Raw genomic sequence first — 23,252 nt, forward strand, 5'->3', positions numbered from 1 at the left:
GTTAAAGTGGATACTGTCGATATCTTTTAACGACACACACAAACAGTAAATGAAATAGATGAAATATACCTGTGCGAAGCCGGGTCCTTCTGCTAGTCCTATATATTTCTATATCCCTTCACAAAGATCATGGGTTACATTATAAAATTCTGACAATGTAAAACCACCACTAGGGGGAGCTCATAGATTTACACAGCCCACATTGCAGCACAGCAGGCAATCTTTGGGGAGACATATCTGCTCTGTCAGGAAATGTTTCTATTTTAGAAGCCTCAGGGACAATGAAGAGCAAGCAAATATGGTCTAATGCATAAAAACTAGACAGACTGAAGCATCAGCAGTTCTCATGGCAATCAATCACAAGTTTAAAAACAAAATAGGTTATCTGTTTGGCAGCTACTGTCAACACCGATACTTGCCAACATAGAATTCACAATATGTTGGAGATAATGTCCCCTAGAAGCAATGTGAATGTCACCTTACAGGGGACTTGTAACTTCTCCTGACAAGTCTGTTTTAGCAACTACTTGCACCCCCTATGTAATAATAAATCTGGAACATCTATTCTTATGAGTCTATGTTGTACCATTCCTTTATTATTCCTTTTAGAAGTTATAATTATTTCCAGCCATCTGCAATGAAGGTCCAAATGGATATTAGGGGTTGTGTTCCTGCGCGTTATCAAATTAATGCTGCCAGTGTCAGACTGTGCAGAGACACCCCCCTAACTGGGTAACACCCATCCGGACCTTCATTGCAGACTGCTGGAAATAATCAAAAGGGTAGATGCTCCAGATACATGGGGGATGCAAGCACTTACTAAATCACACATGTCAGAGCAGTGACAGATCCCTTTAAAGAGCTTATCACAGACACATCCCCAGTCACAACAGATTACAAAAAAAAACAAAAAACTTTGAGTATATATTGCCTGTACCATACAAAAAGATAAAATATAAAAATAAAAGTACAGTAACATGCTATAATAAAGCCTGCTCGCCGTGTTTACCTATCCCTAGCCATACTCCTGTACGGTACCTTGCTGCGTTACACGCTGCACCAGTAAATTCAGTTGTTCTGCCAACTCTTTCTTGCCGCTCTGCATCATGCAGGTGAAGCACTGCTGCAGCACCTTCCGCTGCTCTGCCTCCTTACTGGGATCTTCTGCACTGGACTCCAGCAGTTGTGCCGCCTCCTGACCAATAAGTGCACGGAATTCTGGAATGGCTAAGAAATAATGGGGGGACACCTTTTAAATTGATATACCGTCTCCTTCAATGTGAAAATGCAGTTTTCATGTTTTGCTTATGATTTTTGGTGGATTTTTTGCATATTCTATCCCTGTTGTCTTAACACTTGGTTTAAAGTACTTATGCAGAATGGCAGCTGTACAGTTAAAGAGTCACTGTACTTTCACACAACTTTACAAAAAATCAATAGTACAAGCAACTACAGGAAACTTTGTGATATATTTTATCACTGAGAAATGTCTAGTTCTCATGTTATCAGCTGTTACCCCTCCTCTCCCCTTGCTAATTGCCTTTTATGTTGAAAAATGCTTTGAATTGCCTCTCAAGACAGACCAACGATGCTGAAGTATCATAGTACACATGTCAATAGAAGTCTATGGAGAGAGGCGGGGGAGGAGTGAGCAGCAACAGTGCAAACGAGTGAGACTGGACTCAAAGAGACTGCACAGCTACATGGGAGATTTATATCTCAGCACAAGTGCTAAATTCAGTACTTTTCTGTAATGTTCTTCATGATCCTGGGACTAGTTCTGAATGATCAAGGCCTCTTTCACACGGGCGTGTGCGCCCCGTGGTCATGCTGCGGCCCGCAAAATGCGGACGCAATGCACGAGCACAGTCTGTGTGGCAGCTGCAGCGGATCGCAAAAAGATAGCACATGTTCTATCTTTTTGCGGAACGGAAGTACGGGACGAAACCCCACAAAAGCACTCCGTAGTGCTTCCGTTCCGCATCTCCGGATTTGCGGACCCATTGAAGTAAATAGGTCCGCATCCGTGATGCGGAATGCCCACGGAACGGCAGCCGTGTATTGCGGATCCGCAAATGCGGTCCGCAATATGGCAACGCGGCGCACACGCCCGTGTGAAAGAGGCCTAAGAGAAGGTTAGGAAGCAGCCCCTCCTCTACTTTCTGTGTGTGCAGTGGATGTCAGCTAGATAACACCAACCATGTCCGAGAGATCTGCAAAGGAGATGTTCAGCATGTACAGAGGAAAACTGCTACAAAATGCCAGATACAAGTTATATAGTGGCCAGAAATACACACACAGCACTACTGATTAATGCAGAGTTTGTTAAAAGGTTATGTATGCTTTAAAAGGGTATTTTTGGCACAAGTTAAAGGACATGCCATAAATATATGATAGATGCAAGTCTGCACACATCTCCAGAACGGAGATCCCCAGACCTGCCTGGTGAAGCGGTCCCAACATCCATCGCTCTCTCCATTCACTTCTTTGGGAGTCATAGAAACAGCAGAGTGTGGACACCTCTCTAATCATTCTTCATCTGGATGCACATCCACCTCCACAGGCAGGAAGGGGATCTGGGGACCCCAGTTCTGGATATTGGTGTGGCTCCTAGAGGTGAGACTAATATCTAACACAAAATTGCCATGTGTTAGGAAATCTGGGACTACTGTAATAACCAAAGATTGTCAATTCTCTCACATTTTGGCATTTTGCTATTGAGTTTTGGCAGCCATTTTTACAAAAGTGACAGGAGGTACAGCCATATTAGCTGTCACTTTTTATTTAGCTCCTCAGAAAAAGAACGCCAGCAGTCCTTCAGTCAGCCAGGTCTATCATTAGCAAAGTGACCCTCAGTTTCTAAGCTGCTAATTCTGAATACTACGACGCCCAAATCTCTGAATCCCTGCACAGGGAAAGCTTTATTAGAATTATGAGAATAACAAGGCATCCCATGTATGTGCCCAGTGTTATGGTGACTGGTGTGTGTATGATGCATACCCTTCAAGAATCCTACAATCTCAGATATAGGTCTGAATCCACAAAGCCCTCGAAAAGGGGTGAGAGCAATGGCCATCTCTGGCTTGTGGTTGTCATCAGGATAATGCTGAGGAAACTGAGCATGCAGCTTCTTGGCCAGTGCCTAGGTAAGAAGATAATGAGAACAAAAAAAAAAGATGTCCGAGGTGTTAGAACAACAAATAATGAATCAGAGAGAGGAGAGTGAAAGAAGGAAAACAGGGTAGGATCACGTTCACATCTGAGTTGTGGGATCTACTACAGACCTCCATTGCATATTCTGTCAGCATGCTGTGCTATTTTGTCTGGTAAGATGCCAAGTTACATGGCGGAAACTCAATGGACTTCATTGGTACCGTTCATGTCCATCATGGGAGTGACCTGGCCATTCCATTCCTCCCATAACGCTGATGTGAATGTGGTCAAGATACAAAAAACAAAACAAAGATTTCATTCAATGTAGATGAGCTTTGAAAGTCTGTGCCCATTAATCTTACTGCTGGCAACATTGGCCAACAAACTAATGTGTATGGTGCCACCTATTCTTCTCTGGCAACAGATATCAGCGGAAAGCAGCATTGGGTATGTTAGAGCTCATTCAACATGCAGCAGCTTATTACCCACTCACAATTGCTATGAACATGTACACGATACCATCTAAAGTAGTTTGGAGAACTTTTAGGTTACATTTTGTATGGCCGCCATTGAGGAAAGTTGCCTTCTACCACATGAGGGGTTTTTATTTTCTGCCTTCCTCTGAATCGCCTTGCAAGGTAATAGGCTGAACTGGTTGGACATATATGTTTGAAAAAAGACCTGTTACTATCTTGGGGCGAGTTCACATCATTGCTAATAATTTCTGTTGTTTTGCTCCAAGGGACAATGAAAATAACTGAAGTGCCAGCACATAACTAAGGCTACTTTCACATCTGCGCTTTCTCTTTCCTATGACCGATTTCAATAGCGGGGGGGAAAACGCTTCTGTTTTGTCCCCATTCATTGTCAAGGGGGACTGGACTGAACTGAACGAAACGGAGTGCACCAGAATGCATTCTGTTCCGTTTGGTTGCGTCCCCATCGCGGACAGAATAACACTGCAAGCAGCGTTTTTCTATCCGCGATGTGGTGCGGAGCAAGATGGATCCGTCCTGACACACAATAAAAGTCAATGGGGACGGATTTTCTCGGACACAATAGAAAACGGATCCGTCCCCCGCTGACTTTCAATGTTGTTCATGACGCATCCGTCATGGCTATTTTAAAGAGAATACAACCGGATCTGTTCAGAACGGATGCAGGCGGTTGTATAATTGTGACAGAAGCGTTTTTGCTGATCCATGATTGATCCAGCAAAAACACTGGTGTGAAAGTAGCCTAAGACACACCAAGCTGAACAGACTCCATGGAGTCCGTTCAGTTTCCAATCGGGAACCTTTTTTTTTTTACTGGACAAAAAGAGTCCTGCATGCAGTATGTTTTGGTCCGGTATTTTTGGTGGACGGAGCCTCTGACACAGGTAAGAAAATAAAATAAACCACGCTGGAGGCTGCACAACGAATACCGTATATGTTCAAATGTATATATCAATAAAAAAAAGAATATGGCAGATAACATTTTTAACAGATACCTGTCTGGAGTTAACATCAAACTCAAGACTGCATCCAATAATTATCTTAGGTTTATGCTGTTGAAACCCTCGACAATCAGCGGATATAATAAAAAATCACCATTAATATATGTAGTACTACATAGCACCCTTTCAAAAGAATGGGCAACCATGATGGCCACTTTGAGTCTCCCAGAGCGGAGGTTCCTTGGCTTACCACTCCGATTAATAAAGGATTTTCCCAAGAGGAACCTTTCTTTGACATCCATATGCACAAGGCTTACAGGGGTAATTAGCGGCCTTTTACATAAGCCAATGATCAGGAATGAACATTCCTACAAACATCCGTTCTCTCAATCATTGCTCTATGTGAACGTGCCACAGATCACTGGACAAATGAGAAAATGCTCATTTCGCAGGTGACTGCATATTTTATACAGACAATAATATCTCCAAAGACATACTGATAGGGACCTTAGATAGTGAGCCCCATTGGGGACAGTTGGATGCTAATGTCTGGGAAGTGCTGCGGAATATTGTAGCGCTATATAAGTGCATAAAATAAATAATAAAAGTGTTTGAGCAAAACGACTGCAAGGACGATTGTTTGGGCACGTAACGTACTGATGACAATGAACTGGCTGTATTGTTGATTGGCGCTCATTTCGGGTATGAAATCTAAAAGGACCCTTTGTTGGATTCAGTTCTTGTTACCTTGTCTGGGTGAGCTTGGATGGACAGTGCGAGCCTCACAGATAGAACTTTAAACAGAAAAGGCAGCTGGTCCTGGAACGCTTCTCTGACCTTAGCCCCCAGACAATCTGGATGTGCTGCAATCCATTGTCCCAAAGTCTTCTGGTCAACACGGTTCTCTGTGATCAGAGCATCACCTTTGGGGTGAGTTCCCATCCACAACTATTGAGGGAAATAAGAAGATTAGTATCAGAATAAAAACAGACACATAAAAAAGGAGAATTCCTGAATGATGATCCAGAGATTAGTCCTATTGGCAGAAGGGGGCCAGGAAAGACACTTTTCTACCCTATGGCAAACTGATCTTTCACAGGCCATCTTCCTATGGACCACCTGGGGTCTGTAAGTATTATCTAATGTGTACAAGGACAGTGTCACCTGATGTCTCTCGTCAGGGGAGACGGATTGGATTTATGTCCAATGACAGCTGAGCGCTACACCCCTTCTTCAGATATAGAATTATACAGGCATAGCAGGATGAGAGACACAATATATAAACAAGTCACATGTTGATATATTGATATTTTGTATATGCCCTATTCACACGATGCGTTTCCTCACACCTTGCGCTTGTACTTGCTCTCTTGATATGTGAAAGCCTCCAGCTATGATATCCATAGTCCAAGCGCAGGGTTGTGCGGAGAGCATCATGTGGGGCTATTTTAACTAATGTCTACTGAGAATGATACTCCAGGTGTGAGTCTTTTGGGTTGATCAATTCATGACATCATGTTACCACCACCCACCAATTGGGGGAGGGTACATGGGTCTTTAAATTTTTCTAAACTCTCAGACCACATTGTTACGACTAAGGAGAAGGTCTCCGAAACGCGCAAACAACTGCTTGTTTGTGATACTGTTCCGCATATGATGTGATTCAATAAAGAGGAAGATTTTATGGGAAGAACAATAAGTGCCGGAATCGTCCTTTTCATTTTACTTTGCCTATACGTCCAGGAACTTGCTGGCTTGACTCCGGGCACACGGGATACTATATGCCGAATAGGTGAGCTGGACAAACGTTTCCCATATTGGATACATACACTGCAGACCCCACAGAGGCATATTGGATACACTGCAGACCCTACAGATGCATATTGGATACATACACTGCAGACCCCACAGAGGCATATTGGATACATACACTGCAGACCCCACAGAGGCATATTGGATACATACACTGCAGACCCCACAGATGCATATTGGATACATACACTGCAGACCCCACAGATGCATATTGGATACATACACTGCAGACCCCACAGAGGCATATTGGATACATACACTGCAGACCCCACAGAGGCATATTGGATACATACACTGCAGACCCCACAGATGCATATTGGATACATACACTGCAGACCCCACAGAGGCATATTGGATACACTGCAGACCCCACAGAGGCATATTGGATACACTGCAGACCCCACAGAGGCATATTGGATACATACACTGCAGACCCCACAGAGGCATATTGGATACATACACTGCAGACCCTACAGATGCATATTGGATACATACACTGCAGACCCTACAGAGGCATATTGGATACATACACTGCAGACCCTACAGATGCATATTGGATACATACACTGCAGACCCTACAGAGGCATATTGGATACATACACTGCAGACCCCATAGAGGCATATAAGATATATACACTGCAGACCCTACAGAGGCATATTGGATACACTGCAGACCCCACAGAGGCATATTGGATACATACACTGCAGACCCTACAGATGCATATTGGATACATACACTGCAGACCCTACAGATGCATATTGGATACATACACTGCAGACCCCATAGAGGCATATAAGATATATACACTGCAGACCCTACAGAGGCATATTGGATACACTGCAGACCCCACAGAGGCATATTGGATACATACACTGCAGACCCTACAGAGGCATATTGGATACATACACTGCAGACCCCATAGAGGCATATAAGATATATACACTGCAGACCCTACAGAGGCATATTGGATACACTGCAGACCCTACAGATGCATATTGGATACATACACTGCAGACCCTACAGATGCATATTGGATACATACACTGCAGACCCTACAGATGCATATTGGATACATACACTGCAGACCCCACAGAGGCATATTGGATACATACACTGCAGACCCTACAGAGGCATATTGGATACATACACTGCAGACCCTACAGAGGCATATTGGATACATACACTGCAGACCCTACAGAGGCATATTGGATACATACACTGCAGACCCTACAGAGGCATATTGGATACATACACTGCAGACCCTACAGAGGCATATTGGATACATACACTGCAGACCCCACAGAGGCATATTGGATACACTGCAGACCCCACAGAGGCATATTGGATACATACACTCCAGACCCCATAGAGGCATATAAGATATATACACTGCAGACCCTACAGAGGCATATTTGATACATACACTGCAGACACTGGAGCCCAACGGGTTAAACCAGGAATATGAAGTTGCTCATTTAGCTTTAAGTTAAATTGTGTGATGTTATTTATGACATAATGATACTTAGAATACCTATAATTCTTACCTAACTTTCCATGCTTACTGATGCTTATTTACTTTTTAGACTGGGCAGAAATAACAAGATAGAGGAATCCTTTTTCCTTGTTTACTAAGGTTACCCAGACAAGGACGTCCTACGTCATCTCGAGGTGCCGTAAATACCTATATATTGTGTGATTTAATTAATTTATGTTCTGGTTGATGAAGGGTCAGGATGGGCCAAAACGCCTCCCTGTTATAACATTATTTATGAACAATAAAAGAGATTAATTGACTGCAGAGAGTGAGTTCCGGGATTCCTTCTATACTTCACTGGGACTGGTCCCCCCACGTGCGCCCCTAACCAGAAGTAATAATGTCCCCCATAGTGACCCCCAGCACTAATAATGTCCCCCATAGTGACCCCCAGCACTAATAATGTCCCCCATAGCGGCCCAACATGTCCACCATAGTGACCCTCAGCTGTAATGTTTTTTTGTTTTTTAGCAGAAAAAAATAAATAAATCACTGACCTCATCCACTTGTACACCCAAAGGCAGTCGCTCCTCTCTTGCTTGCCGAAGAACCTGCGCTAAGCGTGATGACGTCACCGTGCTCTCCCAGCATGATCGCGTGGTGACGTCATCACGCTGAGTGCAGGTCCTTCACAGTCAAGAGAGGAGCAACTGCCTCTGCATGTGCAAGTGGATGAGGTCATTTTTTAAACCCCTAGAAGCAGGGTGGATTTGATTTGAATCAAACTGATTTAAATCACAATTTAAATCACTAGTCAGTAAGGCTTGATTTAAATCATAGTTTTCTCCATAAAGACTAATTCTTGCTGGTATAACTTATAATATGCAAGTAGATGAAGATTTTTAGAATAACAACTTTTCATATTAGTTTGATTAGGTTGATTCTGCATTCATAGGTTTGTAGAAGTTAGGATTAAGGTCTTTTTCTCAACTCTGTTCATGTTATAACATTTTTGCTGTGAAGAAGAGGCATGTGATCTCTGCTGAGTCAAATTCAGTTTTGAAAAGTGCAAAAGTAAACCAAGCATCTGTGATAATATCTTGTAGGCAGAGAAACTGCCCAATAATCTTACAAAAACCTCTGGAAGAGCATGATATTGTGAATGGACAAAGGGGGAAGCTAACTCTCCTTAGGGAGAGAGCACCTTAATCAGTGTGAGGAGACTTTTAGGCCATACATGCTCCTCTGGAATTCTGGGAGGGAAGAAATGCAAATGAGCTCTTAACAAGCTTTGCCTCTAATGCCACCAGATGTAAGGCAGCTATCCTATAAGTCAATATTCAGCTCTTAAAATAAGCCTTGAGACATGACTTGGATATTAAATAAGCCAGCACCTCATCTGCAGACAGCTGTTTCGGACACAGGCCTCCTACCCAGTTAAGCCAGTACTCTCTGCTCTGCACTGATGAGGGGCAATAACCCCGAAACAGCTGTCTGCAGATGAGGTGCTGGCTTATTTAATATCAGTCATGTCTCAAGGCTTATTTTAAGAGCTGAATATTGACTTATAGGATAGCTGCCTTACATCTGGTGGCATTAGAGGCAAAGCTTGTTAAGAGCTCATTTGCATTTCTTCCCTCCTATTGTGAATGGATTAATGGAACTTATTTACCCAAAAAATTAAACATATACAGCCTTATTCTACATAATTAAAAAACTAATCTTTATTTCATGATGGTATAACCTTTGGATGGTAATATATTTTCCTCAAAAAGCATTTTATATAAAATAAAAAAAAATCAGATTTAAATAAAAAAAAATATCAGATTTAAATGTAAAAAATCTAATTTTTTTAAAAAAAATTATAGATTTTTATCCACCCTGCCTAGAAGGCACCTATATTGCACCAGCGTATCTGTTTTTAATGGCCGTTTTTAAAGTTAGGCTTCACTCTCAGTTAGCTGCTCATAACTGGCTCAGTGAAGGATCAGATTACATTGAAATCTAAGGAGAGAAGGAGGAGAAGGGGCGGGGCTGATGGAGACTGGCAGAGGTAGAGAGACTGACCTAAAGACTGCTGCTGGTTTGTGAATTACTGGATTTAGAATTAAGCTGCTCAGGTCTGTTGTATAGTGCCATCCATGACTGCGGCTGCTTCGGAGGGTGTGCTATATAGTTAGGGAGTAGGACCCCATGTTTCTTAATACCCTGTGTATGGACAGATATGATTCCAGCTAATCTCTGCTCGTTAGCTCAGAAAAATTACTGAGAATTACAGACAGATTGTAGAGGGAAAACTGATAGAAATTCCAGACACTGTATATTCCTCAAGTACCAAAAATTACCTGAAACAACGGTTACACTTTAAGCGCAATGACCATGACTGCAATATTTCAGTATTTTGCATGTGACTGATATACAGTGTACTTTCTTTCTTACCTCTGCATATGGTTTATTAGGCTCGATCTTCCGGCCAGAGTCCCCACTAGCCCATAGCTGAGCTACCTCGCTGCCACTGCCCAGCTTGCCCCATGCATAGTCTTGCACCACACAGGACAGAAGAAAAACTGCAGATGAGAGAAGAGGACTCAGGATGAAGCATGCCACTTAATACACAACCACACAATCTTTAGGGAAGACAACCCCTCTACCGAGCTTCAAACATGTGGACAGGTAAAGTGTGTATTTCCATAGAATTCCTGTTGTCTGTTCCTTTTTCTGCAGATTGTTATGAACTCTACAGCCAAATTTACTCACAACTCTAAACGTATAAAATCAAAGGAATGGAAAAGACACAAACTATGTGTAATAATAGTAATTAAAATATAACAATTATAATTATTAAATGTATCAAAAGCTGTGAAGTGCAGTATATATGAAGCCGTTTGTAGCTTTTTACTATTGATGACCTATCACTTCTATGGGATGGCTCCTTCTTAGGGTCCATTCACACGTCCGTAGAATGGGTCCGCATCTGTTCGGCAATTCTGCGGAACGGTTGCGAACCCATTCATTCTCAATGGGGACGGAAAGGATGCGGACAGCACACATCCCGGAATAGCGGACAAGAATAGGCATTTCTATAGGGGTGACGGCCCGATGTATTGCGGATCCGCAATACACTATGGACGTGTGAATGGACTATAAGGCCCCTTTCACACGGGCGAGTATTCCGCGCGGATGCGATGTGTGAGTTGAACGCATTGCACCCGCACCGAATCCTGACCCATTCATTTCTATAGGGCTGTGCACACGAGCGGTGATTTTCACGCATCACTTGTGCTTTGCGTGAAAATCGCAGCATGCTTATCTTTGTGCGTTTTTCACGTAACGCAGGCCCCATAGATGCGGTGCGATTTTCACGCACGGTTGCTAGGCGACGATCGGGATGGGGACCCGATCATTATTATTTTCCGTTATAAGGGAAAATAATAGCATTCTTAATACATAGTAATGCATAGTAAAATAGGGCTGGGAGGGGTTAAAAAAAAAAAAAAAAAAAAAAAAAAAAAAAATTAAACTCACCTTAATCCACTTGCTCGCGCAGTGACGTCACCACAGGTCCTTTTCCTGCACACAGCAAAAAAGAAGACAGAAGAGATGCCGGCTGCGCGAGCAAGTGGATTAAGGTGAGTTTAATTATTTATTTTTAACCCCTCCAGCACTATTGTACTATGCATTCTGTATTAAGAATGCTATTATTTTCCCTTATAACCATGTTATAAGGGAAAATAATACAATCTACAGAACATGTTGGGTACCAAACATGCACAATTTTTCTCACGGGAGTGCAAAACGCATTACAATGTTTTGCACTCGCGCGGAAAAATCGTGCATGTTCCCGGAACGCACCTGCACCTTTTCCCGCAACGCCCGTGTGAAAGAGGCCTAAGGCTACTTTCACACTTGCTGCAAGCAGCGTTTTTCTGTTCGCGATGTGGTGCAGAGCACCAACATGCATGCTGAGCCCACTATATACTTCTCCTGGAGCCAAATGGCTACTGGTAGGTTCTATATATGCAGACTCAGTTTTATACTGACTTTAAAACCAGCCTCCAGGACAGATTGACTGGTCAAGTGTGCATGACTCCAAGGAGATCGCCACACCTCCAATACATACTACAAAGAAAAAATGTGGGGGATTCAATCAGCACAACCCTATATGCAGGTGCACATTGCTATGGCAAAATACATATACAAAGAAAAAGACACAAATGCAATAGCCCTCTGCAACCAGCATTCTGCCCTGCCTCTATGCTGGATGAGGCATTGGTGTACATTTTGGCCAAAGCGTAATAAGCCACTCACCACGTCAAGGTCGCCTCTATGGAGTGGTCCCTAACACTAGTTCCTACCTGTTTATGGGCCATGACAGCCACACAAAGTCCAGGGAATGCAGGTCAGCATGCACGCCAAGCACACTCTGCTTTTAACCCCATCCGGTGCCATTACAGCTTTCATCGGATCCAGGGATGCAAGTACCAACATGCACGCTGAGCCCACTATATACTTCTCCTGGAGCCAAATGGCTACTGGTAGGTGCTATATATGCAGACTCAGTTTTATACTGACTTTAAAACCAGCCTCCAGGACAGATTGACTGGTCAGGTGTGCATGACTGCATGGAGTTTGCCACGCCTCTAATATATACTACAAAGAAAAAATGTGAGGGATTCAATCAGCACAACCCTTTATGCAGGTGCACATCGCTATGGCGAAATACACATACAAAGAAAAAGACACAAATGCAATAGCACTCTGCAACCAGCATTCTGCCATGCCTCTGTCATGGCCCATAAACAGGTAGGAACTAGTGTTAGGGACCACTCATAGAGGCGACCTTGACGTGGTGAGTGGCTTATTACGCTTTGGCCAAAATGTACACCAATGCCTCATCCAGCATAGAGGCAGGGCAGAATGCTGGTTGCAGAGTGCCATTGCATTTGTGTCTTTTTCTTTGTATATGTATTTCGCCATAGCGATGTGCACCTGCATATAGGGTTGTGCTGATTGAATCCCCCACATTTTTTAATTGTGAGACAGTTGGCTGAACCTGTCAAAATCAGGTTTGGCCCACATAGACTTAATATGTATGGCCAGCTTTAAAGAGGTTTTCTGGAGTACAATATTAATGTCAGGATAGGTATAGTGATTGTGCTTGGTACTGCAGCTCACTTGAATGGGACTGAGCTGCACGTAGGTCATGTGACCGATAAACGTGACGTCACTGGCCTAGGAAGAGGCCGCAGCGCTCACTGGAGCACCACAGCCTCTTCAAACAACGGATCAGTGGATGTGCCGGGAGTCTGACCCCCACCGACCAGCTACAGGTGAAACTCGAAAAATTTGAATATTGTGCAAAACTTCATTTATTTCAGTAATGCAACTTAAAAGGTGAAACTAATATATGAGATAGACTCATTACATGCAAAGCGAGAATTATTTGTTATAATTTGGATGATTATGGCTTACCGCTTTATGAAAACCCCAACGTCACAATCTCAGAAAATTTGAATATTGTGAATAGGTCCAATATTCTAGGCTCAAAGTGTCACACTCTAGTCAGCTAATCAATCCATACCCCCTGAGCAAAGGGGACCTGAGCCTTTAAATTGTCTCTCAGTCTGGTTCAGTAGGAATCACAATCATGGGAAAGACTGCTGACCTGACGGTTGTGCAGAGAACCATCACTGACACCTCCATAAGGAGGGAAGGCCTCAAAAGGTAATTGCAAAAAAAGTTGCATGTTCCCAAAGTGCTGTATCAAAGCACATTAATAGAAAGTTATGTGGAAAGGACAAGTGTGGAAGACAAAGGTGCACGCAGCAGGGATGACCGCGGCCTGGAGAGGATGGTCAGGAAAAGGCCATTCAAAAGTGTTGGGGACTTTCACAAGGAGTGGACTGAGGCTGGAGTTAGTGCATCAAGAGCCCGGACATGGGCTTCAAATGTCGGATTCCTCTTGTCAAGCCTCTCCTGAACAACAAACATCGTCAGAAGAGTCTTAGGGTGGGTTCACACTAGCGTTAGGGATTCTGTTATGGCTTTCCGTTATAACATGGTTATAATGGAAAATAACGGAATGCCCAGACAGAATGCAATACAGAAGCCTTTAAAAGGCATTCCATTTGCTTTCCGTCCTAATAGAAGTCTATGGGAAAGTATAACGGATCCCTCTGGGTCCCGTTATGCAAGACAAGAAACAAAGTCCTGTCGACAGGACTTTCCCAGACGGATCCGTTTTGATTCCCATAGACTTCTATTAGGACTGAAAGCAAACGGAATGCCTTTTAAAGGCCTCCGTTTTGCATTCCGTCATAATACAGGTCTATAGGCAGAAGAAAGGATCCATCCTTCAGTCTTATGGATTCAGTTATTTTCCGTTGTAACCATGTTATAACGGAAAGTCATAAAGGAATCCCTAACGCTACTGTGAACCCCCACCTTACCTGGGCTAAAGAAAAAAAGAACTGGTCTGTTGCCCAGTGGTCCAGTCCTCTTTTCTGATGAGAGCAACTTTTCCATCTCATTTGGAAACCAAGGACCCAGAGTCTGGAGGAAGAATGGAGAGGCACACAATGCCAGTGTGAAGTTTACACAGTCTGTTGATTTGGGGAGCCATGTCAACTGCTGGTGTTGGTCCGTCTACCAGGAGATTTTGGAGCACTTCATGCTTCCTTCCGCAGACAAGCTTTATGGAGAGGGTGACTTCATTTTCCAGCAGGACTTGGCATCTGCCCACACTGCCAAAAGTACCAAAACCTGGTTCAATGACCATGGGATTACTGTGCTTGATTGGCCAGCAGACTCGCCTGACCTGAACCCCATAGAGCAGGCATCCTCAAACTGCGGCCCTCCAGCTGTTGCAAAACTACAACTCCCAGCATACCCGAACAGCCTACGGGTATCAGCCTACAGGAGGGCATTGTGGGAGTTGTAGTTTTACAACAGCTGGAGGGCCGCAGTTTGAGGATGCCTGCCATAGAGAATCTATGGGGCATTGCCAAGAGAAAGATGAGAGACATGAGGCCGAACAATGCAGAAGAGCTGAAGGCTGCTATTGAAGCACCCTGGTCTTCCATAAGGCCCCTTTCACACGGGCGAGTATTCCGCGTGGATGCGATGTGTGAGTTGAGCGCATTGCACCCGCACTGAATCCCGACCCATTCATTTCTATGGGGCTGTGCACATGAGCGGTGATTTTCACGCATCACTTGTGCGTTGCGTGAAAATCGCAGCATGCTCCTCTTTGTGCGTTTTTCACGTAACGCAGGCCCCATAGAAATGAATGGGGTTGCGTGAAAATCGCAAGCATCCGCAAGCAAGTGCGGATGCTGTGTGATTTTCACGCACGGTTGCTAGGTGACGATCGGGATGGGGACCCGATCTTTATTATTTTCCCTTATAACATGGTTATAAGGGAAAATAATAGCATTCTGAATACAGAATGCATAGTACAATAGGGCTGGAGGGGTTAAAAAAATTATAATTTAACTCTCCTTAATCCACTTGTTTGCGCAGCCGACATCTCTTCTGTCTTTAACTGTGAGGAATAGGACCTTTGATGACGTCACTACGCTCATCACATGATCCATCACCATGGTGATGGACCATGTGATGAACGCAGTGACGTCATCAAAGGTCCTTTTTCTCACAGATGAAGACAGAAGAGATGCCGGCTGCGCAAACAAGTGGATTAAGGAGAGTTAAATTATTTTTTTTTTTTTAACCCCTCCAGCGCTATTTTACTTTGCATTCTGTATTCAGAATGCTATTATTTTCCCTTATAACCATGTTATAAGGGGAAATAATACAATCTACACTACAACTAACCCAAACCTGAACTTCTGTAAAGAACTTCGGGTCTGGGTACCACAGTACATTGCACCCGCGCGATAAAAACTGAACATCGGAACGCAATCGCAGTCAAAACTGACTGCAATTGCGTTTCTACTCGCGCGGGTTTGCCGCAATGCACCGGGACGCATCCGGACACGCCCGTGTGAAAGAGGCCTAACACCTCAGCATGCCATAGGCTGATAGCATCCGGGCCACGCCGCATTGAGGGGCCCAAACCAAGTACTGAGTACATATGCATAATTAGACTTTTCAGAGGTCCTACATTTTTCTATTTAACATCCTTTTTTTTATTGATTTCATGTAATATTCTAATTTTCTGAGATTGTGACTTTGGGGTTTCATAAGCTGTAAGCCATAATCATCCAAATTATAACAAATAAAGGCTTGAAATTTCTCGCTTTGCATGTAATGAGTCCATCTCATATATTAGTTGCATTACTGAAATAAATGAACTTTTGCACGATATTCTAATTTTTTTAGTTTTACCTTTATGCGTATAGCTGTACTCTAAAAAGGATTGTGCCAAGTATGACAGTCACCCACTACCCACAGGATAGGGAATAACTAACCGATTGTCAACCTGGACTGATCCCAAGAAGGGGGGATCTGATGTTCCCGTACTGATGGAGCTCCAGGCCAATCATGTGCCCTGCTATTCCATTCATTCTCTGTGGGACGCTGGAGATAGAGGGATACAGCGCTCAGCCATTTCCCACAGTCCATAAAGAAGGAATATAGGGGTAGGTCGGCTGCTCCCTCAGGACAGGAACATGGGACCCTTGTTGTTCGGATCAGGGGGTTTTCCATTGTCAGACCCCCACTGATCAGTTAGTTCTGCTCTATCCTGTTGATAGGGGTTGTCCTCGGGATAGGCCGTAGCAGGGGTCTGACACTCCACGCCCCCAATGATCAGATGTGTAGCTGTAGCTCCAGTGCCAGAACTACAAATCTCCATCCATTGTATAGTGAAAGGAGCTGGTGACTAAATCCTGGCCAAACCCTTTAACCTTGTGTCAATAAAGCCTAATCACTGCACAATGAAGGGTTGTCCAGCTTTATATGTTGCAATTCTTAACCCTTTTATCGATTCGTGCTTCCTGCCAGTGTATAGAATTATTTGGCATCAGAATAGTGCTCTTAAAGGAATTCTCCGGGAATGATTTGAAATGGCCACCAGCAGCCTGTCCTAGAAGGTGAGGAGCGGTCTAGGGTTGGAGCCTCACTACATCGCTCTACAGTAGATGGTAATGAAGTGATCCTACCTACGATATGTCATCATGGCTGAGCAGCCTGACAGGATAACTCAGTGCTGGAGCGTAGTGTGTAGTGAGTCCCACCCCACAAACCCCTCCAGGCAGCTCTGCAAGTGGAGGCAAAAAGTCCTGCTCACAAGACAAGTTGCTGGCGGCCATTTTAAATCACTCCTGGAGAACCCCTTTAAGACCCCTTTCAAACGAGCGAGTTTTCCGCTCGGGTGCAATGCGTGACGTGAACGCATAGCATCCGCACTAAATCCTGACCCATTCATTTCAATGGGTCTGTGTACATGAGCGTTTTTTTTTTTCAAGCATCAGTCCTGCGTTGCGTGTAAAACGCAGCCTGTTCTATATTCTGCTTTTTTCAAGCAGCCCTGGCCCCACAGAAGTAAATGGGGCTTCAGTGAAAAACGCATTGCATCCGGAAGCAGGTGCGATGCGTTTTTCACTGATGGTTGCTAAGATATGTTGTTTGTAAACCTTCAGTTTTTTATCACGTGTGTGAAAAACGCATTGCACCCGCGTGGAGAAAACTGAACAACTGAACGCAATCGCAGATAAAACTGACTGAACTTGCCTGCAAAATGGTGCGAGTTTCACTGAACGCATTTGGAGCCAATCCATCACACTGGTGTGAAAGAGGCCTAAGGTCCCTTTCGCAGGGGCGAGATTTCCTTAGATTTCTTAATACAGAATGCTTACCCCCCCCCCCATGCCAAATTCTTGACCTAACCCCTTCCCTCCAGCCAGAGGTGTAACATGACCAGCATGCACTTTCTATAATACCAGTGTCTTCTTATGCGGCATAAGGGTCTTTGGGCCCCTCAGGCTCCTGGGTCCGGAAGTGACTGCTACCTCTGCAGTCTGCACCCCCTATAGCTACACCCCTGAGCTAGATGGGCCGCCAGTCTCCCACCCCCTGCACAAGTGGCACATAGCACAGTAGACTTACTGCACTACATACATATATTCAGTGTACAGCACCTCAACCAGCCTGTGTTCATTTAGAAAACGTGTTAAATTATTTATTATATTTGAATGTATCAGTAGCAAAATTTTACTGGTGAGCCCTAGGTACCCCAGTCCGACACTGAATGGGGACTCCGTAGTGCTTCCATAGGATTCCGTTCCGCATCTCCGGACCTATTGAAGTGAATGGGTCCGCATCCGTGAGGCGGAATGCACACGGAATGGTGCCCGTGTATTGCGGATCCGCAAAACGGCCACGGGGCACACACGTTCTTGTGCAATAAGCCCAAGTTCTATGTGAGGAGGCAGGAACGGAACCCACCAAGCCCTCCTGAGTGCATGCCGCAGCAATTTGCGCTCCACAGCACGGGCAAGGAGGGGCACGGTCGTGTGAACAAGCCCAAGCAGTACAGGGCTCTTCTGCACAGAACCTACTGCTGGACCGGTACACGCTGCAGGACTACATCTCCCAGCCTCCCTGCCCCGATCAGCCCGCCGTGTGCGGCTTCATGTCCTTCCGCCCTCCTGTCCTCCGCTCACCTCTGGGTTCAGCCATCATTCGCCGATGCCACTTCGTTCCAGTTTACAGTGCGCAGCCACACCGCACAGCACGCCGGGAGCTGTAGTCCGCCTTCAGCCGCTGACGTTATGGCTAAGTAAACATTAGGGTTCGGGATTGTCGGGCGGTTCGAGATTCGGTGCCGCTGCGGCGGTCCCAGCTTAGAACAGACACATCATTAACAACCATCGTAATTACCATAACGTTTTACTTTATTAACAGATCGTTTTATTGTCACCGAAACCACAGCAACCGGGAAGTGTCCACAGACTCCCTCTGACGTCACGAGGCCTCACCTGTTGTAAACGTTACCGGGCTAAACGATAGGGCACGCCCATCCCGGATATCAGAAATATATTGGCCAATACTAACCCCGCCCCTTTCTCGCGCCTCTGTAGTTTACAGTCTAAGTCCCGCCTCTTCGTGTAGCAACTCGCTAAATGATTGGCTATTAAGCGGCTTGCCTATTGGCTTCCGCATAGATGTCGCAGACAGGAGCCCCGCCCTGCAGACGCTGCCCCGTCACATCCAGGAGGGTACCTGTCTGAGGAGGAGTCCTGGCTGAGGAGTCAGCTCCACACTTTGACCCTTGAAGAAGGAGCCATGGCCGGTTTCGACACCAACCCGTTTGCGGACCCGGTGGACGTTAACCCTTTCCAGGTAAAGACAACAAACGAACTGTCCCCGCAGACGGTGGAAGAAAGTCACACGTAGGCTGCCTGTCAGGAAGAGAAGCCGGGGCTCGGCAGGTGGACGTGGGCGGGGCCTGTAGGGTGTGATGTGGCGGCAGTGCATCCGCCGGGGCTGGTGGGGCGCTCTGGCTGCTGGAGTGAGCGCAGCTCGCCATGTTCAGGGCCTGCCTGACTGCCTGTGGCTGAAACTGCCTTAAAGGGGGAGTCCAGTCTGAGTGCTCTTCTCAGGTTCATGTGAGAAGATGACATGGGTGACACCTGGGAGCTCCAGAATGAGAGAGTACTTGGGGCCCGTTCACATGGCTGATTCTGGCAGCAGCCATGTGATGTCTGCCTCCCATTGTATTCAGTAGCAGGCTGCATGGTGCAGGTCAGCTCCATTCAGTGCGTTCTGGCCCTATTGAAAAACTGCAACAGAAGCCGCTGTGTGAACAGACCCTTACCGAGACTCCTGAAACTTGAGCAGGTGGCTGGGAGTGTTCTAAAGCAATCCAAGCCTGACTCGCCTGCGCAGTGCCCTGCCGTTCTAGTGCGGTCTGTGTTGATGGCACTGCTTTCATGATGTGCCCAGCTACTCCACATGACCGCTGCTGGGCACATCATCACTGCAGTAAACCAAGACCGCCAGGAGCGTGGGGTTTGGGCAGGTAAGGCTACTTACACATATGTGTTTTGGCCTGAGATCTGGCAGAGGGACCTTTAAAAAATGTTTCCGTTTAGTCCTAATGCGTTCTGAATGGAAAGAGATCCATTTCAGACACATCAGGATCTGTTCTGTAATTGGACTTAAAACTGCTGCAGAGTTGTGTCCGGTCATTGAAACAGAACAAACCGGATCCATCAGTAAGAACAATAGAAGGCAATTGTGAGGGATCCGGTTTGTTCTGTTTGGATTTCCCTCAACTGCATCGGAACGGAACGGGTGCATCCTGATGTGTAAGCAAAACGGATCTGCTTTGGTCAGGTTTTGAGATTGAGATCCTCTGCCGGATCTCAAAACCTGAAACCGAAACGCATATGTGAACGTAGCCTAAGTCGTCTTCTAGTTTCTAACCTTCCTTCAGGTCATTTTTATGGAGGTCTTGGAAAATTCCTTTAAACCTCTTCTTCGACTTGGCTCAGAAATTTCTGTTCCAGGAAGTGTTCTATTCTCTCAGCAGTGCTGACTGGGTTGGAGCCCTTTTATCCTTCATGCTGTTGTGAGTCTGCCTTCTGTCATCAGAAAGGTATTCTTGAAAGGTGTAGGTGTAGTAATGTGTCCGAGATTGTCCTGGCCTGAAGGGAATCTTGCCTACAAGAATCCTCGCTTACTAGATGGCCCTATTACCTTGTAGTATGGATCTGTACTATGGCGTCCATCGCCTGCTTAAGGCCCATACCGCGTCTGATTGGAGCTAGTTGCATAACATGCTGCGTGATGGAGGACTTTTCCCCAAATGGCTCTGCTTCTGGAGGAGAATTTTCTGTCATGTGGAGGTACCATACAGTGGCGCATTGGTCAGTGCAGTGCCACATGCATGAGAACTTAAAGGGGTTGTCTCATCATGTACGATCCCATTGTTTCATGAGTGCGCTTCCCACCACTGGGACCTGCACCTATATCAAGAACGGAGCCCCGCAAAGTGGTGGCTTGAGGACTCCGGTCCGGCCACCACCAAGCTAGCTCCCAATAGAAGTGAATGGGAGCGTACTGTGCTAGAGTTGTTGCGATACCAAATTTTTGATTCTGTTTCGATACCATGAAAAAGTATTGCGATATTCGATACCACGCAAAAAAAATTAACTAAAAAAGCCACGTGCATACTGCATTTTAAAAAAATGGCGAATCGCGCAGTTTTTATTTATTTTTTCTGTTCCGGCGTTCACCGCATAGATTTTTTTAATATTTTAATAGTTTGGACTTTTCTGACGTCGTGATATGTAATATGTTTATTTATACATTTTATATGTGAAATTGGGAAAAGGGGGTGATTCATACTTAATATTTTGGGTTTTTATTTTTTTATTTTAATTTTTACACTTTTTATATTTAATAACTATTTCCCCCCTTAGGGCCAGAACACTGTCCCTGCTGCTCTGTGCTCCATCCGCACAGCATCAGGGATGTTACCATGGCAGCCAGGGCTTCAGCAGCGTCCTGGCTGCCATGGTAACCGATCGGGGCTCCTGGCTGCTGGGGCTCCGATCAGAAGCTGACACTGCACCACCAATGAGGGGGAGGGGAGAGGACCCTGTGGCCACTGCGACCAATGATTTTAATACTGGGGGGTTGAGAGGGGTCGGCGCACTGTGCCACCAATGATTTTAATGGGGGGGGGGGGGGGGCACACTGCACCACCAATGATAATTACCCCTTAATACAGGAGGCGGGTACTGGCAGATCAGCGGCAGTTAACCCCTCAGCTTCCGGCACCCGCCTCCTGTATTATGTGTTAAAGTCTACTTTTCCTGGGTCCAGACTTTAAGTATTTTCCTTTAAAAAAATAACAGGAGGTTGGCTTACCAATCTTCTCCTCTGCCCTCCCGCAGCTGCTGCTAAAACTGCGCAGAGGAAATTAGGGTGATTCTCGTCCCTGTGATCGGGGGGGGGGGGGGGCTGTTCTCCCCCCTTGCTTCATGGTCTCCCTTTCCTTTGGTGAGGAAGCAGACCTATGAGAGTGGGACGCTGCATGCCAAACGGGGGGGCGGAGCAAAGATCTAGCTCTCAGATTCCCTGTGAGGTTTGGAGGGGGAGCAGCTTCGGCACACGTGTGGGGACACGTCATCGTGCCTGGGACGCCGGCTGATGACGTCAGACGCTGCTCAATGTGAAAAAGAGCAGGCGATTCTGACAATGCTGTCTCCACTGACTCTAGCAGCATTTCAGCTCCAGAGGCTCCTGGGACCCCCATGGACAGCGCAGGCCCACCTTCGGCTGCTCCTTCCGTGAGTTCCCCTGTGGGGAATCTGCAAATTTTTTTATATTATTTTTTTTACTTTTATGATACTTGGTTGCTCTTCTCTTTTTAGGGAGTGAAAGAAACTAAAATCAAATCTAAATATATTAAATGTGCAACTTGTGCTAAGAAACTCCCAAAAAGTTACAAAAAGAAAATACAAATCTTGCAGTAGTGATCTGTTAACCCCTTAACGCAAAAAGCCATGCATGTACGGAATGCATTCTGCTGTACATGCACTGCGGGATGATCGGGCAGGCAAATTAACTCCTTCTAGGCCGCGGTCCGTGCTGACCGCGACATAGAAGTTGTTTGTGTTTGAGGGAGCCCATCGAGTCCCCGCGCTGCTGTGGCGGGGACTCGGTGCCGTGCAGAGGCTGCCCAATGCCCTGCACAGCATCGGGACCTGCCTTCGATGGGAGCAGAGGAGATCCAGCCTCAGGCTAGGTCTCCATCTAGGCAACCTGTTTGTGTACTACTCGGTGTCATACACCAACAGGCAATGCATTACAATACAGATGTATTGTAGTGCATTGCAGAGGGGATCAGACCCCCAAAAGTAAAGTCCCAGAGAGGGACAGAAATAAAGTAAAAAAAAAAGTAAAAATGTTTTCAATAAAAAATAAATTGAAGTTAAAAGAAAAAAACTGCCCTTTCCCCTTATTACCTTTTATAATAAAAAATAGAGAAAAAACCCCCACACATATTGGGTATCGCCGCGTCCGTAAGGACCGGCTCTATAAATATATCACATGATCCACCCCGTCCGATATACGCCATAAAAAATAAAAAAAATTGTGTAAAAAGAAATGCCATTTTTGTCACCTTGCATCACTAAAAGTGCAACACCAAGCGATCAAAAAGGCGTATGCCCCCAAAAATAGTACCAATCTAACCGTCATCTAATCCCGCAAAAAATGAGCCCTTACATGAGACAGTCGCCAAAAAAATAAAAAAAAGTCTGACCTATGGAGACACTAAAACATGATTAATTTATTTTTTAATTTATTTTGTTTAAAAAATGCTTTTATTGTGTTAAATGTAAAACAAAAAAAGCATACATATTGGGTATCGCCACGTCCGTAAAAACCTGCTCTATAAA

General features: G+C 45.1%; 2 protein-coding genes across 4 annotated transcripts in view; one reads left to right on the forward strand and one right to left on the reverse strand.

Annotated features, from left to right (window-relative positions):
- Positions 1-18,863, reverse strand: part of MPI (mannose phosphate isomerase) — a 31,057-nt gene extending 12,194 nt beyond the window's left edge. Inside the window, exons 1-5 of one of the 3 annotated variants that reach the window (XM_040413742.1) lie at positions 14,328-14,460; positions 10,318-10,445; positions 5,339-5,539; positions 3,001-3,142; positions 1,039-1,227 (exon numbers count right to left, since the gene is read on the reverse strand). In XM_040413742.1, the coding sequence (XP_040269676.1) occupies positions 1,039-1,227; positions 3,001-3,142; positions 5,339-5,539; positions 10,318-10,445; positions 14,328-14,403 (736 nt within the window). In that variant the 5' untranslated portion in view covers positions 14,404-14,460. Of the gene's footprint in view, positions 1-1,038; positions 1,228-3,000; positions 3,143-5,338; positions 5,540-10,317; positions 10,446-14,327; positions 14,461-18,503; positions 18,739-18,818 lie in introns of those variants that run through there. The other 2 variants (XM_040413744.1, XM_040413743.1) reach the window with 2 other exon arrangements.
- A 118-nt stretch (positions 18,864-18,981) lies between these two features.
- The window catches only part of SCAMP2 (secretory carrier membrane protein 2), a 50,053-nt gene continuing 45,782 nt past the window's right edge, over positions 18,982-23,252 (forward strand). Inside the window, exon 1 of the mRNA XM_040413745.1 lies at positions 18,982-19,182. Coding sequence (XP_040269679.1) covers positions 19,126-19,182 — 57 coding nt within the window. The 5' untranslated portion in view covers positions 18,982-19,125. The remainder of the gene's footprint in view (positions 19,183-23,252) is intronic.

The sequence above is a fragment of the Bufo bufo genome, chromosome 1 (genome assembly GCF_905171765.1).
Source record: "Bufo bufo chromosome 1, aBufBuf1.1, whole genome shotgun sequence".
Classification (NCBI taxonomy): domain Eukaryota; kingdom Metazoa; phylum Chordata; class Amphibia; order Anura; family Bufonidae; genus Bufo; species Bufo bufo.